Here is a 16,371-nt window from a genome sequence, read left to right as displayed (position 1 = left end):
GAGGATATTTGGGAAATTGTGTGAGACACACAGCTAACACACAAATCATCCACAAATTATACAAAAGAACAACCCACACACACACACGCACATCATTACACACAAACACACCATTACACACACACACACACACATCATTACACACAAACACACACACATCATGACACATACACACACATCATGGCAGACACACGCACACACATCATGACACACACGGACACACATCATGACACAAACGCACACACATCATGACACACACACAGGGAAACGGCTGCTCTGTGAGTGTGTTATCAGGGTCCGTGAGGAGCAGTTTAACGGTCCGTGTGCGGTGAGAGAGACTCGCCGTATCTGTGTGTGTCACAATTACAGACTGTCACTCTATGAGATGAAATATAGTGACGCTTTCCTGTTTAAGGCAACACAAACTCACACGCACTCACTTATGTTTTTTCTACAGCTTATCGTTATCACCAAAAGTTCAACATCAGTTACCAACCTAAACAATCCAGCAGATCCACATGATCCAGACCTCTGATGTTGATCTTGTGGAATGAAAAGATTTGAAGGAGAATAAACAGTGATGTTTACAGTTTTTTACAGACACTAGGACTCATTTCTCAATACTTAGGTGACTTTTGCAAAACTCTTCACACAGTGAGCACAACAGAAGTCTATGTGGGCTAAACTGAGGATCAATTATCATTGCTTTGGCACAAAATGCATTCAATGACTACATCTCTCAAATGTCATGAATTCTTTTCTCGTTCAGACACAACAACTGCCAAAACTTTTTGTACGTACACGCCAATTTACACATGTTTACATACTGTTTTAAAAACTGTTAAACTTATGTTCAAAACAATAACATAATACAAAACTGAATAAGACAACAATTTGCTACATTTCTACAGTAATATTTTAATGAAATATATTTTAAATCTTTAAATTAAATGCTATAAAAACAATTGGACAATAAGACCAGCCACAGCTGATTCTCATTGTAGATGAACATCTACACACGTGTTACTCTTTCAATTTCATTACAAAAGGAGACAACTGCTGAATAGTTTTGTATTGTGATGTAAACATGGACTCAGCCAGAAATAGAGAAGTGTCTGAAAGAGGAAGAAGAGTGGCTGGGAGGGGGCGAAGAATACGCATGCATGGTGGAAGAAGAATAAGAGGAAGATCAAGAGCTGTAGTCTCAGATGAGATCAGAGCTACTGTAATTGATCATGTAGTAAATCATGGTCTCTCAATGAGAGAAGCTGGTAAGAGAGTGCAGCCAAATCTGCAACGCTCTACAGTGACATCTATTGTTAGAGTTCTCCGGCAAACCAACAGGTAACTTGTATTCTGCAAGGGCATTTGACTGAGTTGCACATTACAGAAGGTGTATTGCCCTAGATGACATAAGATGTGATGTGGATGAGAACCTGTGGCCAAATGGAGAAGACCGAGTAGATTAGCATTACTATTGTATCTGTATCAGTGGATGGTGTGCATACAAATTCTTGTATTTTGGAATTACTCAGTGCAAAAACAAAAAAAATAATAAACGACATAAAATATTGACGAATTCTGCATCATGTCTGATTCATTCCAGTAACATATATTGCAGTGAAATATAACCAGAGGTGTGGCCTTGTTATACACAAGAAAACATTGTATAATGCTACATGTTGTTAGTGTTTTTTAGGTCATTGTTTTGTGGGTGAGAAAGTGTGTTTGTCGGCTGTTAACCTTTGCTAGTGTTCTGGAAGAACGAGTTGATTTGAGGCCTGAATAAAGTGTTTTGGTAGTTGTAGAGCATTTTGAATGTGAAAGGAACTGCTTTGCCAAGCTGAAAGTTGGTTAGGAGAACTGTGGGAAGAGTTTTGCAAAGTGACCTAAGTATTGAGAAATGTGTCCTAGCGTCTGTAAAAAACTGTAAAGTACATAAAAGCATTGCTTGGTTAAAAGTGCAAATATCTTACCAGAAAATGACTTGAGTAAAAGTCTTAAAGAAACAGAAGAATATTGTACCTAAGTATCAAAAGTAGGTTTTATATTAAATCTCCTTAAGAATTTAAAGTCAAGTTGTGTTTATATTTGTAGCAAACATATCAAAAATAATGCTTACATAGAAATATACAACTTTGAAAAAAAGTATGCCTCAAGCTCAGAGTTTTATCTGGAACAACACGTTGCCAACTTGCTAAACTATCAAAATATAAGTTCAGAAACCACATCTTTATAACTTTACTTTATGACTTATAAAAGGATAGTTACCTCCCACACTCAATATCAGAACAAATCTGTCCTGCCCTAACTTCTTTATCTGCTTGCATTTCCCTCACAGTAACAACACATTCATTTCATCATTCTGCTGTTCATCTTTAAAAACAGCAGCACATTAAAACCTTCTGCACCTTTCTGCACAGTCACTGGACATAAAAGTGTTGTGCACTTTACAATGAACATTAACACATTTCATGAATTCATCGCTGCTGGTCACAGAAGATATGAACCTCAAAACCCATTCCTAAAGATCATGTTATGTTCTGTTGTTTTCATACAGAGAGGACAGAAGGTTTGTTTAGTCTCAAGAACCACAAAACAACCCAAACAGACAAAAGACAGAGAGAGAGAGAGAGAGAGAGAGACAGAGAGAGAGAGAGAGAGAGAGAGAGAGAGATATCATTCTTCATGCAGACACACATGAGCTTTAGAAACACAACACACAGAAGCATTGACACACACTCACTTACATACTAAAAATGAAATTGAAGCAGCGCTGACAGTGAAACTTCCACAGGTCCCATCAGATGTGTTTACTTTGAAAGTTTATAATGACTATGACACATAATAAGTGTTTAATAAAATAGTTTCATATATTCACTGAAAACCTCTGTGTGTCGAGTCATTTCAGTGAGCAGCAGTAGAAACCAGATGAGTATAGTTTTGATAAAGACAAAAACAAAACAAACCAAAAGGACATTACTCAGATCATATGAGGCTAAATGTAAGATAAGTCATATTTGTATTCATAAGGGTCGTCTAAGTGGAATGACTAACATATGTCAGATATATTTACATGAATGACATTGTCTGACTTAATGTTTCTCAGTTTGTCAGATGTGCTCTCTGTAAACAGTCCTAATTTCCACAGAAAATTTGTCTTCTGTCTAATTTAGAAATCCATTTTCACAAGAAAACATTATTTACATTCAAGCTTTTGACTTCCATCCAAAGCAACTCTCTGTTTAATGTCTTTGTTTGTTCATTTGTGCCGTAAACACAATGTTGAGTTTCATCAGTAGACCATCATTTCATCTGTGCAGTACTTTTACTGTCCATATCATGAAAACTGGTTTTACTGTTTCTCATTATTACAGTTTTTTTTATTGTTTAGACACTAAAAGTGAAACTTGAGGCTAACTCAGTGAAACCATTCACCCGTTCACCAAATCTTCAGATCAAGTCTGCAAAACCGAAAACACATGACATGCTTTAAACTCAGTTTGCTACTGTAAAACAATCTTTGGCAAAACTCTAAACACAGGTCTGTACATCAGACATAACATTTAAAACTAACAGCACATGTGTTTCAGTCCGGTCAACCACATGTCTCACAATATTTAAAAAACGACTTTAAACTCATCTCTTCTGTCAATACTTGACAAATGACAAAAAACACTATCCCCCTCTCTCTCTCTCTCTCTCTCTCTCTCTCTCAACAGGTATTGTTCTGGCTTTTGTTGAAACTAGTAACTTTGTACGAGCACCTATAGTATTATTGCTCCTGTGTGACATATCACTTCATTGCTCCCTGAACTCTCTGTGAGTCGATTTGGATAAAAGCCTCTACTAAATGACTAAATGTGAATGTAAATGAAAAAACTGACTTTAAAGAACTACAATCATTTACAGAGGTGTGTGAAAACACTTCCAACTTTTTGTTTACTTACTCTACAGTACATGTAGAAAGTGATCCAAAGATGGAGATGAGGATGAAGACAGCATGCACCAGATTTGTTTCACTACAGCAACAAACATATTTGCTTACAGAATCTTCAAATGTATCTGTTACAGTTGATCTCTCAGTCAAACTCAATGAAAATACAATGTTTTCAGAATACAACATGGAAACTCCCTGCATTTCTGTTTATAGTGAAGATCTGTGCACATATACAGTGTGTTTGTGTTATTGAAGGGCAAGTGATATGACAAACTCATTTGCACTTCAAAGCACACTGGAAAACGAGACAAGAGAGAAGTGTTCATTGTTCACATCTCTGTGTAGTTTGGTGTGTATGGGGCTCATTATATTATGTATGTATGAGTTACTACGCAAAAATATATTTTTTAGAAGAGTTAAAATTGTTTTTAATGACATGTTTGCTTTTCCAAGATGGTGTGACATTCTGCAGTTTGGTGGTATTGTGTGGGGTTTTAGAAATGGAGCCATAGTTTCAAAAATTGTGTGTAAGCGATGTGACAAAAGTGTAAGGTGAAGTGTTTGAACTGTAACTTCATCCATAAAACAAACATGTATTTCATGTTTATTTGACAATCAAACAGTCAGTTGAAGGATCTGCGCTCTCTCACGTCTGATATCTGTGATAATCTTGCTGGCACGTTCATGACATAGTGTCACCAACAGACACATCAGAAGTGTTTCTCATGAGATGCACAGGTGTGTGAACAGTTCCAGGACTCCCTGAGGCCCAACACTGCTGGAGCACGTCACAGCTTGAGTCCACACATCATCTAAACACATTCTCTAAAACAACACAAAACTCACTCACCTATCAGAGCCACAGAGAGAGAGAGAGAGAGAGAGAGAGAGATAGAGAAAGGGCGTGTGTGCGTGTAAAGTGAGTTTTTTTCCAGCAGCTCTGTGGTAGTTTCATGTTGAGTCGGGTTCAGTTCTTCCACTGACGCTACAGCAGATCTGCAGATGGTAAGACATTCAAATGGTTTCTCTTTGCAGTATTTCACACATAAAAACACAATAAAAATCAAGGGCAGTGGAGGATCTTTTCATTTGATAACAGCACTTTAAGAAAAGACTCTTCTGTTTTGGTGAACTTGAGTGACATGTAAGACGATATAGCCAAAGGTTTTCAGAGCGGCATTCTGAAAACACAGGAATGATCTGTTTCATTTTACTGAACATCACGAAGGTGAAGCAGACCACCGGTCATTAAGATGTTTTACTGTTAGTGAAAAGTGAAAAGGTTGTCGGACCATGCAATTGAAATCAGGAAACCAGATGATGTTCCACTCGCTTTATTTAGAAACCCATGATGATGTTTCTATGATGATGTTTTTTTTTAGGGTTTTAAGACTCGACGGATGGTGACAGACGAAGCAGCTTTGCTCAAACGCATCGCCACCTGGAAGCTTCTGCTCTAGTGTCCTCTGATATCTACAAGACATGAGCAGCTTCCCTCACGTTCCCAACCGTCCTGAACTATGACGTGCCTGAGATCATAGCGTCAAGAAAAGTCATCAACGAGGAGAGAATCATGGTGGCATTTGAGGCTTCCAACTCCAGCACAGCGGCGTCCTACCAGAGGAACACAGTTCTCCAGCTTCACTATAATTACACTGGCAAACTGGATAGGGACCGATACACAGACAGACTCAAGCCAGAAGACATTATGTTTCTCTTCATCTGCCTCCTCATCGTGGTGGAGAACTGCGTCGTTCTCATGGCCATCTGGAGAAACAAGAAGTTCCACATGCCCATGTACTATCTGCTGGGGAACCTGACGCTGTCAGACCTGCTGGCCGGATTCACCTACATGATGAACATTGTGCTGTCGGGCCAGAACACGCTGACGCTGACGCCATTGCTCTGGTTCCTGCGGGAGGGGGGCGTGTTCGTCACGCTGGCGGCGTCCGTCATCAGCCTGCTGGCCATCGCCGTTGAGCGCTACGCCACCATGGTCAACATGAAGACTCACCGGCGTGCCAAACGCAACCGCATGTTGTCTCTGATCGCGGCAAGCTGGGTTCTGTCGCTGTTGCTGGGCGTCCTGCCCGTCCTGGGCTGGAACTGTCTGAGTCACTTAAACTGGTGCTCCACCGTGCTACCGCTCTACGCCAAAAGCTACATCTTCTTCTGCGTGTTCGTCTTCATGACGGTTCTGTTGGCCATCGTCCTTCTTTATGGACGGATCTTTCACTTCGTGAAGTCCAACACGCAGAATCCGGCCCGCAGCCGGTCCAAAGGCTTCTCGCGGCGCTCGCAGAAGTACATGGTGTTGTTGAAGACGGTCACTGTCGTGGTGGGCGTCTTCATACTGTGCTGGATGCCTCTGTTTGTGCTCCTGCTGCTGGACTTCGTGTGTCCCGTCAGGTCGTGTCCAATTCTCTTCAAGGCCAATTACTTCCTGGGTGTGGCCATGATTAATTCGCTGATTAACCCCATGATTTACACGCTGACCAGCAGAGACATGCGGAGGGCCATAGTGAAGCTGCTCTTCCAGCGCTGTCTGATTACCAGAGAGGGCCGCATGAGGAAGATCGCCGCCGCCTTCCCACAGTGCAGCTTCACCAAGACGGAAGCCAACCCCCGCGGGATGGAGACATCCATTTCATCGGGCAACGCCACCACCGTTCACATTAAATCCATCTACCCAAAGCTCAGAGTGTCAGTCGTGTCCTGAACGTTCCTTTCACACGTGACTGTCATGAAGGAGAATCTCTTCTCACACCTAACATAAGAACACATCATCTGGGGGAAGACCGAGAGACACCTTGTCATGTCACAATTGGGACTGAAGATTTAAATGCCCAAGATTCCGTATTCATTTATTTCCCCTCATTTGGCTGGACTCTTTCTTAAGTGGAACACATAAGAAGATATTTTGAGAAATATATAAAATAATATCTGAAATACCTCCTTTATGTTCTGCAGCAGACAGAAAGTGTTGACGTTTGAATGTGTTTATCTGTGTCATGTTGTTATAAACACACTCAGTGGTGTTTAAGTGCTGAATTGTGAATATATTATAATTAACCACACACACACAGACGGACACACACACTGACGGACGGACACACACACTGACACACACACACACGCACACACACACTATCAGCTCATCAGACATTGTCAGTTTGAAGCTGCAGTGATCTCATCAGTGCAGCTGGCATCAGTAGATCAGACGGGCCGGTTCTCTGATGTGTGTCGTGACTGTAAAATATATAAAAGTGCAAAAAGAAAACCACTAGAAATGTTTCACTTTGCAGCAAGAAACAAGACTGAATGTCAATGCTTATTTACAGTAAAACAAGAACATTTTGCACTTTGTGTTTGCATATGAGTAACATTTCTAATGCTTGAGGTTTAATAAAATTATGGTATTTGCTTTTATATTAAATATATTTTTAAATAACTTAGATCATGTGTATCCTTCACACACCACACAAACAAGCTGTTTCTGACAGTCATGTTCACAAACAACAATAAAAATCACTGCGCTCAACTTTATCAGAAAATACGTGCGCAGTTGATGTGTCTTTTCTATTCAATTTAATTGTGTTTATATTGCACATTTCACAACATTAATTGTTGCACAGCAGCTTTACATACATTCCATTCCATTCCATTTTCTACCGCTTATCCGAACTACCTCGGGTCACGGGGAGCCTGTGCCTATCTCAGGAGTCATCGGGCATCAAGGCAGGATACACCCTGGATGGAGTGCCAACCCATCGCAGGCTTTACACACATCATAATAAAAAACAATAATCATATATAATGTTAATAGAAGTACTGGAGGGCATGTGGTCTTACGTAAGATAGATGGTAGTATTACACTTTTTTCTCTATGCAATGAGACTAAACTGAAATAAATTCTATTCTGGGTTGTCTCAATTTGTAAATTATTCAATTAAAGTACATCATTTAATTAAGGTATGTTTTTATTTTCAAATATTGTAAGAAGGACTGGAATCCTTCTCAACAAATTGTAGTTTTTATGTTGTAATAGAGCGATCATTGTTTGTTGATCATTTATGTGTTCATATAGGCCTAGTTGTGTAAAAGTGGTCCAGCATTGTGAGAAGTTTTGTGAAAACCACAGTGGATGACACATGGTGTCGGTGTTATATGTAGGTTGGGTGTGGGCAGAGATCTGTGGCGTCTGCAGAGGGTTCTGCTCCACTTGCACACTAACATGGAAACACAAATCAGCTCAGCACCCCCTGTATTACCGTAAACACACACAGATGCACAACACACAGAGACGTACACATCTAACCACAAGCTGCACTCACAAACACATGAATAGAAGACGGACACGCGTGCATCTGTCTCTCTTTGTCTCTCTCTCACACACACACACACACACACACACACGCACACACACACGCACACACACAAACACACACACACACACACACACGCACACACACAAACACATGTGTCAGAACTGAAGCTGAAATAACAGAAAACTGATAAGATCATAATGTGACTGTAACTTACTTCAGATCGCCCTCTTGCATAAATATCTCAACACATCTCCAGTCCAGCTCACAGTGGATTAACCTCAACACTTAAATCACGAATAGTGGAATAATCACACAGTTTATGAAGATGTGATAAAACAAGCGTTTATTATTGAAAACAGACGTTGGCTTCAATCTCCAGATGTCTGTTTACAGCAAACATAAAAAACTAATTGAAAAGAAGCAACTTCATTGTTTTCACAGCACACTTTCTAACTCATTTTACAGAAACAGGTGTGTTGTGACGTAATAAGAATAAAACTCAAAGCCCTTCGAATATTTGAACGATAGCGGCGGGTCACGTGATCCGCGAGCTGTCGTTCTGTTACTGACGGACATGCAGCGTTTTAATGTCTGTAGCGACATCTTGTGTTCGCATTCTGTAATGATTGTTATAAAAATAAACATAAAGATGTCGTACATTATAATGAATTGTATATTATGCAAAATTTGACGACATGTTTTATACGAGTGGCGTGACGTCATGCATACGCAACATCTTCAGCGCGCTACGTCTGATTTTTTCACATTATATCATTTATTGATTGACGTGTCATCTGCTGTGGTGTGTTCGCGTGCGCGTGCTTGGAGGTCCGGGGCGCGCAAGTCTCCACTGTGCTTAGTCACGCTGAGTGTCTGCTTTTACACACACACACACACACACACACACACACACACACACACACAAACAAAGAGAACTACACACGCGCGCGTTCTCGCTCTAACAACCGCCGGTGACCTGTAAGTGGCTTTTATTATAAATATGTATTATGTCATTAATTATACGTGACACTTGATGTGTTTTTTAACATGTTAAAGTGGTTATAGTTATATGTGTATGCTAAAATGAGTGAAGATTATATATTTGTTCTTTACATATGTCCACCAGATCATTATAAACTTAATGAATCTTTTAAGCAGTAATGGGTGATCTGAGTACCTGGGTCAAAACAAGAAGCATTGTCTTGTAGTTTTCATTAAATTATACTATATGTATATAAAGTCATATGTTATCTAGTGTGTTTGAAAGTTTTGATCATTTTTTTGATCACTGTCGCTTCGGTCTGAAGAGAAATAAACGTTGTAAACGCTTCGGTCGCTCGTGTTGCGGTGTGACCGGCGTAGAGCTGCAGCAGGCCGGGGACAGTCCAAACTCCAGTCCGGGGATCTCAGGCCTCTTGGTGTTTACGACTGAATTCATGCATTTTCATAGTATTTTAAACTTTTAGATATTATTTGTATTAACGACTCTTAAGACAACGTATGACAAATGATTAGTAAAGACTTCAGAGTTCAGGCAGTTGTGTAACGTTATGTGTGTGGTTGTAGATGTTGTACAGGTTTTGAAAAGTGTGATTTAGGACTCAATTTCATTTTTTGCTGTGTTCTGAAGACAAGTAATAACAGACCTTAACACACAATAATCTTCACATGTATCACTTCTGTGTGTATAATTGACATTCATGCAGAATCAGCTGTTTTTTATTTTCCTTCATGAGAAGAAACAAGTTTGTGTTGTTCTATATCTGTCCAGATGTTCACATCTTCTTGAATTGTGTTTATTTGTCAGGACACAGAGGAACATTGAAGTCAAAAGACTGCCACTGGGTCTCACTGGTCATGCTGCAGTCTAACATCTGTCAATCATTCACACACGGATGTAAGTCACATCACACGGGTGACATGTTTTGGATGTGCATTTCTTCGTAGTTGAATGTGACGTAGTCCAGGAAGATTTCTGAGTTAAAACATCACACGTTCTAGATGGTTTTCATTCTCTTGAGCAGAAGGTGTAAATATGTCAGCAAAGACTGGTTGGATTCGTTCTTGATGTCTGCTGCATGTCGTTCTCATAACCTCTGGAGACAGTGAACCACTGAAACAACTTCTCCTATCAAGTCAAAGAATTATCATGGGAGTAACGTCATGGAGCCAAAGCTACAGGACACTGTGATTGTCGTCTGCTGTCAGCATGACCGTGAGCTGTCCCCTGTGAGCGTCACCTGTCTGACCCGCACGTCTCTCTAGGGCTGACGGTCCACACCTAAGACTGTGTTCAACTCTAGGTCATCTTCCCTCTGTCGTTTGCTTGCGCTGGCGAGCGAGGATGAGCACGCTGGACCACAGCCGGTGAGGATGTATGCAGCGTCCGGTATGACAGAATGCAAGGCGGAGGTCACTCCGTCGGCACGAAACGGGCACCGTGTGTTCAGCTACACCCTGGAGAGCCACACGGCGGCCGCCTTCAACATCATGAACGAACTCCGCTTGGAGCGGCAGCTGTGCGACGTCACGCTGAGGGTGAAATACAACGATCTGGAGGCTGTTGACTTTGTAGCGCATAAGGTTGTGTTGGCCTCGTCATCGCCGGTGTTTCGTGCCATGTTCACCAACGGCTTGAAGGAGTGCGGCACTGAGGTGGTACCTATTGAGGGGATTCACCCAAAGGTAACTCTTCATGCACACTGCCTGTCAAAATCTTACCTTGACTTCTGTCCAGAGTGTCAACATCAAGTTCATGTTCTGTCCGTCAGAGGACTGAAAGAGAATTTTTTGCTGATAATCAGTCAATCTAAATGAACATTTATTGTACATCATGTGCTTTGCATCAAAACCCATAAAAAATGTGTCACATCACTAGTGTTCATGAACGTGATCACTGTTTTCAGGTGATGGGACGGCTTATCGAGTTTGCGTACACGGCGAGCATCTCGGTTGGAGAGAAGTGTGTGATTCACGTCATGAACGGTGCCGTCATGTATCAGATCGACAGTGTGGTCAAAGCCTGCTGCGATTTCCTCGTACAGCAGCTCGACCCGAGTAACGCCATCGGCATCGCCAGCTTCGCTGAACAGATCGGCTGCACAGAGCTCCATCAGAAGGCCAGAGAATACATCTACATGAACTTCAGTCATGTGAGCAACACACAAACACACACACACACGTATGTTTTATTATCTCCGTGGGGACAGTCCATAGGTGTAATGAGTTGTATACTGTACAAAATTGTATATTTTGTCCCCTAAACCTAAAGATTGTAGATTTTTTTTTCAAAAATGATCGTTCTGTACAATTTATAATCTTTTGTGCCCATGAGGACCTCAATTTTGGTCCCCACAGTGACACGAGTCCCAATGAGTTGGTGTGCATTCAGGTTAAGGTCTCCACTATCATATAAAAACAAAGTCCACACACATACAGGAGGATCAATGATGACATCTGTCTGTCTGTCTGTCTGTCAGGTGGCCACACAAGAGGAGTTCTTCAACCTGACTCACTGTCAGCTGGTGACGTTGATCAGCCGTGACGAGCTGAATGTGCGTTGTGAGTCTGAGGTGTTTCACGCGTGCGTGGCGTGGGTTCAGTACGACCGCGAGAACCGCCGGCCGTATGTTCAGGCTTTGCTGCAGGCCGTCCGCTGCCACTCACTCACACCTCATTTCCTGCAGCGCCAGCTGGAACATTTTGAGTGGGACGCTCAGAGTAAAGACTACCTGTCGCAGATCTTCCAGGACCTCACACTGCACAAACCCACCAAAGTCATTCCGTGCCGAACACCCAAAGTGCCGCAGCTCATCTACACGGCCGGCGGCTATTTCCGTCAGTCACTTAGCTACCTGGAGGCGTTTAACCCCTGCACGGGCGCTTGGCTGCGGCTGGCGGATCTGCAGATGCCTCGTAGCGGTCTGTCGGCGTGTGTCATCAGCGGTCTGCTGTATGCCGTGGGCGGACGTAATAACGCTCCGGACGGGAACATGGACTCCAACACGCTGGACTGTTACAATCCCATGAACAACTGCTGGCTGCCCTGCGCTCCCATGAGTGTCCCACGCAACCGCATCGGCGTGGGCATCATCGACGGCATGATCTACGCTGCGGGCGGGTCACACGGATGTGTCCATCATAACAGCATGGAGAGGTGAGTGGAGGTCACTTTCTTTGTACGATTGAGTGACAGTAACAGCGTCTTATCTCAAATAACATCACCGAGGAAACATTCTGTCAGTCAAAGTGTTATTGTGTTCCAGGAGGAACAGAAACCTGCTATTAGTAGAAACTGACATCACTTCCCTGTGTGTGTCACGTCCCACAGATTAAAGACTGAGCTTGTTGTTTGCTCGTATGTGTACATGTCGTTCAGAATGTAACGTTTCTTTCTTGTGTTTCAGGTATGACCCAGAGAGAGATTCCTGGCAGCTTGTGGCTGCCATGTTGACGCGGCGCATCGGAGTGGGCGTGGCCGTCATTAATCGTCTGCTATATGCAGTGGGAGGTTTCGATGGGACTCACCGGCTGAGCTCGGCCGAATGCTACAATCCTGATAGAGACGAATGGAGAAGCGTAGCGTCCATGAACACGGTCCGCAGCGGAGCAGGTCAGAGGCTTCTTATGTCTCAGACTTCATAGAAATAAATTAACTCACCGTCATGTGATCCCATATTTATATATTATGATGTGTACGGTTGTGCTCAAATTGATTCACATTCTTGGGTAAAATGGCTCAAGGAAGGCTGAAAACAAATCTACATCATTAACCCCTTTGATCTTTTTTTGAAATGACCATTATCTAATCCTTTTGTTTCGCCAAGATAACAGCTCTGAGTAATAAGTGATGAGTTTTGAGAATCACCGCTTACCCTTCAGATGTACAGCTTCATGTTGGTGCTTCTCCTATTCAGTTCTCTCCACTCATGTTCTATAGGGTTTAGATCAGGAAAGAGAACGCTAAAGCTAACACTTGTGACAAAGCTGAAATAAACCGCTCTAATCGAATCAAATATGGCAGAACACCATGGCTGCGTCTTAAACGGTATACTGTGACAGTACGTCCTGAATGTGAATCGGTTCCCCCCTATTGGCCGTTTAAACATTACGTTCTATATAGTATCAGTGAGTGTAGTTTGAATACATGTTTTATGGACATGTGACCCGTATGCTCTTTGACCTATGACGTATTAAGCACAACCAATTTAGACACGAGAAATGTATTTCTTGGCACTTACATTAAAATGCACGTCCGCCTTAATATATATTTTATATATATGTGGGTCAATGACGTGTTTTGTGTCCAAATTCATTATTTTCCTAAAAAGAATTTGAATAAATACATGTCATATATCAAATGGATCTACAATATGTCCTTTATAAGAAACCCTTTTCATTTTATTGAAATTCAATAGATTTTTTGAGTTTTGGTGTTTGAAAGACCAAAAATGTCAGGTGGTGCGACCGTCCGAACATACAAACAGAGAACAAAACTGAGAAATAAATGTTAATTTTCTCAATAAAATTCTTAATAAAATATTTTGGCATGATTTTATGTTAAATTTCTTATATATGAGGGGAAAAATACTCAGTGCTAAATACATTAAATATATATTATTTTAAATTAATATATGGTCGCACCACCTGACATTTTCTTATTTGTCATTGACCCATATGCTATACTGCTATATTTATTTGATTGACTTTTGACATGTGAACGTTGCTCAGCTCCCGTGGCATCACGGGATAGAAAAGTGTCCATCCGATACACAGACCATCTGGGTATTTCTCTCTTACTGTTTTTTGCACACTGAGGTTTCACACATACTGCTCAGTTTGGCCTACTATATAGTATGGAAGTAGGAGATTACAGACGCAGCCCATGACTTTAACGTGCAATAACCGGTATGAGCTAAAGTTACTGACATGTGCCATAATTGCTTTAAGAGTAAGTGGGTAAATTCCTTTATTTCTGTTAGAGGAGTGAAGCAGTGAGCAGATGTTGATCATTTACCCATAGCCACTCTCACTCTCTCTTTTATTTTACAGCAGGAAGTTACTGAACAAAAAAATCTGTTCTTTTATCCATTTACACTAAAACCTGCGACATTCAGCTGCGGTGAGTCATGTGATGTGTTTGTGTTCAGGTGTGTGCGCCCTGGGGAACTACATATACGTGATGGGCGGGTACGACGGGACGAATCAGCTGAACACAGTGGAGCGATATGATGTGGAAACGGACAGTTGGAGTTTCACAGCATCCATGAGACACAGACGCAGCGCTCTTGGTGTGACCGCACACAACCAGCGCATCTATGTGCTCGGTACAAACTCGCATGCAAACACAACAAACACCTCTCAGGAATAGTCTTGAATCTAATGATCACTTAACCCTTTAAAACTTGAAACAAAAGTTAAAACCAATCTAAAGGGGATTTTTACTCCTGCGTCTGACCTACGCTGTAGGCAACGGCCCGTTTTTTTGTTTATAATTGTGTGTTGTTGTCCGCGTCTACAGGCAATAGGCCACTAGGTGCCAGTGTCCATAGGCGTGTTGATTGTGTAACCAAGAGAAGAGCCGAAGACGAAGCGGTTGGTCGTGTAAGCTGTCTGTAGCGTTTAGCAGTGATAGCCGCAAGTAAACAATCACTTTTGCTTGAGTTGTAACATACAGAAGAACACGTCATTTATTTACATACAGTATATGAATTTCTGAACAAATTAAATCTGATGCTATTACAGAGTTTTTTTCCTGAAGGGAGCACTTGCAGTCTGCGTCGGATAACATTACGTATTTGGAGAGGTGCGCGTCAGGCTACGGCCTAGAGTACGTGTCTCTGCATAGGTTCAGCGCAGAAGAAGAAATCTACATTAACATATGTGCGCATGTTTTTTCCTGAAGCAAATCGACAGCTCAAAATGTTGAAGAGAAAAGATTAAAGAAATACAGCTTTCTAAAACATGTTTGTGACGACACATCTGGTTTTAAAGGGTTAAATCACTGAATAATAACTGCAAGAGACTCTTGTTCATTCTGTCTGTCTGTCTGTCTGTCTGTCTGTCTGTCTGTAGGTGGTTATGACGGCAACACTTTTCTGGACAGTGTGGAGTGTTTTGACCCAGAAACGGACACATGGACAGAGGTCACCAAAATGACGTCTGGTAGGAGCGGGGTCGGGGTGGCTGTTACTATGGAGCCGTGCCAAAAAGACCTCAGCCAGTGTCAGAAACACTAGTGCCTGTCTGTCTCTCTCTCAGCCAATGTCATTAGCGCACAACAGACGTGTTCTTCACTCACACACTCATGACATCTCCTCAGATCTTCTCTGTACTTATATTCACATCTCTAATGTCTTGTGAGTTTGCCCTGTGGTGTTGAGCACCTGCACTTCACCCCGTGGAGGACTTGAGAGCAGAGCCCACAAATTTCATAAAGTGCCATGATCTACACACGAGTGATCTGACGCCCGAGCACAGTATGCCAGTATACCAGAATCAACACGACCGTATTAAATCTCTCAATGAATAAAGTTTTGACTTCAGAATCGTCTTTCTCCCTGTGACCAAGAAGACGTTTGCCTAAAGCCCCAAATGATTTTGTATTTGCTTTGTTAATGTCAAGATGTAGATGACTTCTCAGACTGATGGCGAAGAGCTTGTGTAAGTTGTGCACAGATTTAAGATCAACCTCAGAGCTTTGGAGCCCACAAGAACATTTACACGCAACAGTTTTAGTGGATTCAAGACTACAAATGAAACAAATTTACTAATTTAAGGCAACAATGATTTTTACAGCCTGAAAATAATGTATTTCTACAACCAATTCAAGCTGCTTTGTCCCAGGGAGTTTCTACATTGGTATTGAGGGAAGTCTTGTGCATCATTTTCCTGTATTTATTTGACATTTTCCCCCCTTGCTTGTGATCATTGGTCGCACCTCTTCATACTAAACTGTTTAATTTAGTTTGAAAAGATTAGTTATATATTGTACTATAAGTGTACATTTTCAATTGTACCCCAATGAACAACATGTACAAACATTATATATTAAAGCATATGTTTAAATAGTTCACGTGTGTCTTCAGAAGGAGTCGCGCGGTG

The 16,371-nt window shown here is 41.6% G+C and overlaps 2 protein-coding genes across 3 annotated transcripts; both read left to right on the top strand.

Moving 5' to 3' along the window:
- The first annotated feature begins 4,888 nt into the window (after positions 1–4,888).
- Positions 4,889–7,391, top strand: s1pr5b (sphingosine-1-phosphate receptor 5b). Its single transcript, XM_056751366.1, has 2 exons — positions 4,889–4,945; positions 5,323–7,391. Exon 2 carries the CDS (start codon positions 5,514–5,516, stop codon positions 6,657–6,659), a length of 1,146 nt encoding a protein of 381 aa, XP_056607344.1. The 5' UTR covers positions 4,889–4,945; positions 5,323–5,513; the 3' UTR covers positions 6,660–7,391.
- Positions 7,392–9,102: 1,711 nt separating this feature from the next.
- On the top strand, positions 9,103–16,340 carry keap1b (kelch-like ECH-associated protein 1b). Of its 2 annotated transcripts, XM_056751363.1 has the most exons (8): positions 9,103–9,246; positions 10,076–10,165; positions 10,293–10,953; positions 11,175–11,420; positions 11,748–12,424; positions 12,675–12,880; positions 14,418–14,594; positions 15,343–16,340. In XM_056751363.1, exons 3-8 carry the CDS (start codon positions 10,642–10,644, stop codon positions 15,504–15,506), a joined length of 1,782 nt encoding a protein of 593 aa, XP_056607341.1. In that variant the 5' UTR covers positions 9,103–9,246; positions 10,076–10,165; positions 10,293–10,641; the 3' UTR covers positions 15,507–16,340. The 2 variants fall into 2 exon arrangements, with proteins under 2 accessions (XP_056607341.1, XP_056607340.1); XM_056751362.1 differs by having other exon boundaries at positions 10,076–10,953.
- Positions 16,341–16,371: the final 31 nt, after the last annotated feature.

This window comes from Triplophysa dalaica, chromosome 6 (genome assembly GCF_015846415.1).
Source record: "Triplophysa dalaica isolate WHDGS20190420 chromosome 6, ASM1584641v1, whole genome shotgun sequence".
NCBI lineage: Eukaryota > Metazoa > Chordata > Actinopteri > Cypriniformes > Nemacheilidae > Triplophysa > Triplophysa dalaica.
Note: the sequence above shows the minus strand (reverse complement) of the source record. Positions and strands in the feature narration are given on the sequence as shown.

Excerpts from the sequence above, each read along its gene's own strand:
- s1pr5b (XM_056751366.1), top strand. The coding sequence starts at position 5,514 with ATGGTGGCATTTGAGGCTTCCAACTCCAGCACAGCGGCGTCCTACCAG.
- keap1b (XM_056751363.1), top strand. The coding sequence starts at position 10,642 with ATGTATGCAGCGTCCGGTATGACAGAATGCAAGGCGGAGGTCACTCCG. Across the intron at positions 11,421-11,747 it reads TCTACATGAACTTCAGTCAT|GTGGCCACACAAGAGGAGTT; the intron begins GTGAGCAACACA and ends TCTGTCTGTCAG. Across the intron at positions 12,881-14,417 it reads CACGGTCCGCAGCGGAGCAG|GTGTGTGCGCCCTGGGGAAC; the intron begins GTCAGAGGCTTC and ends GTTTGTGTTCAG.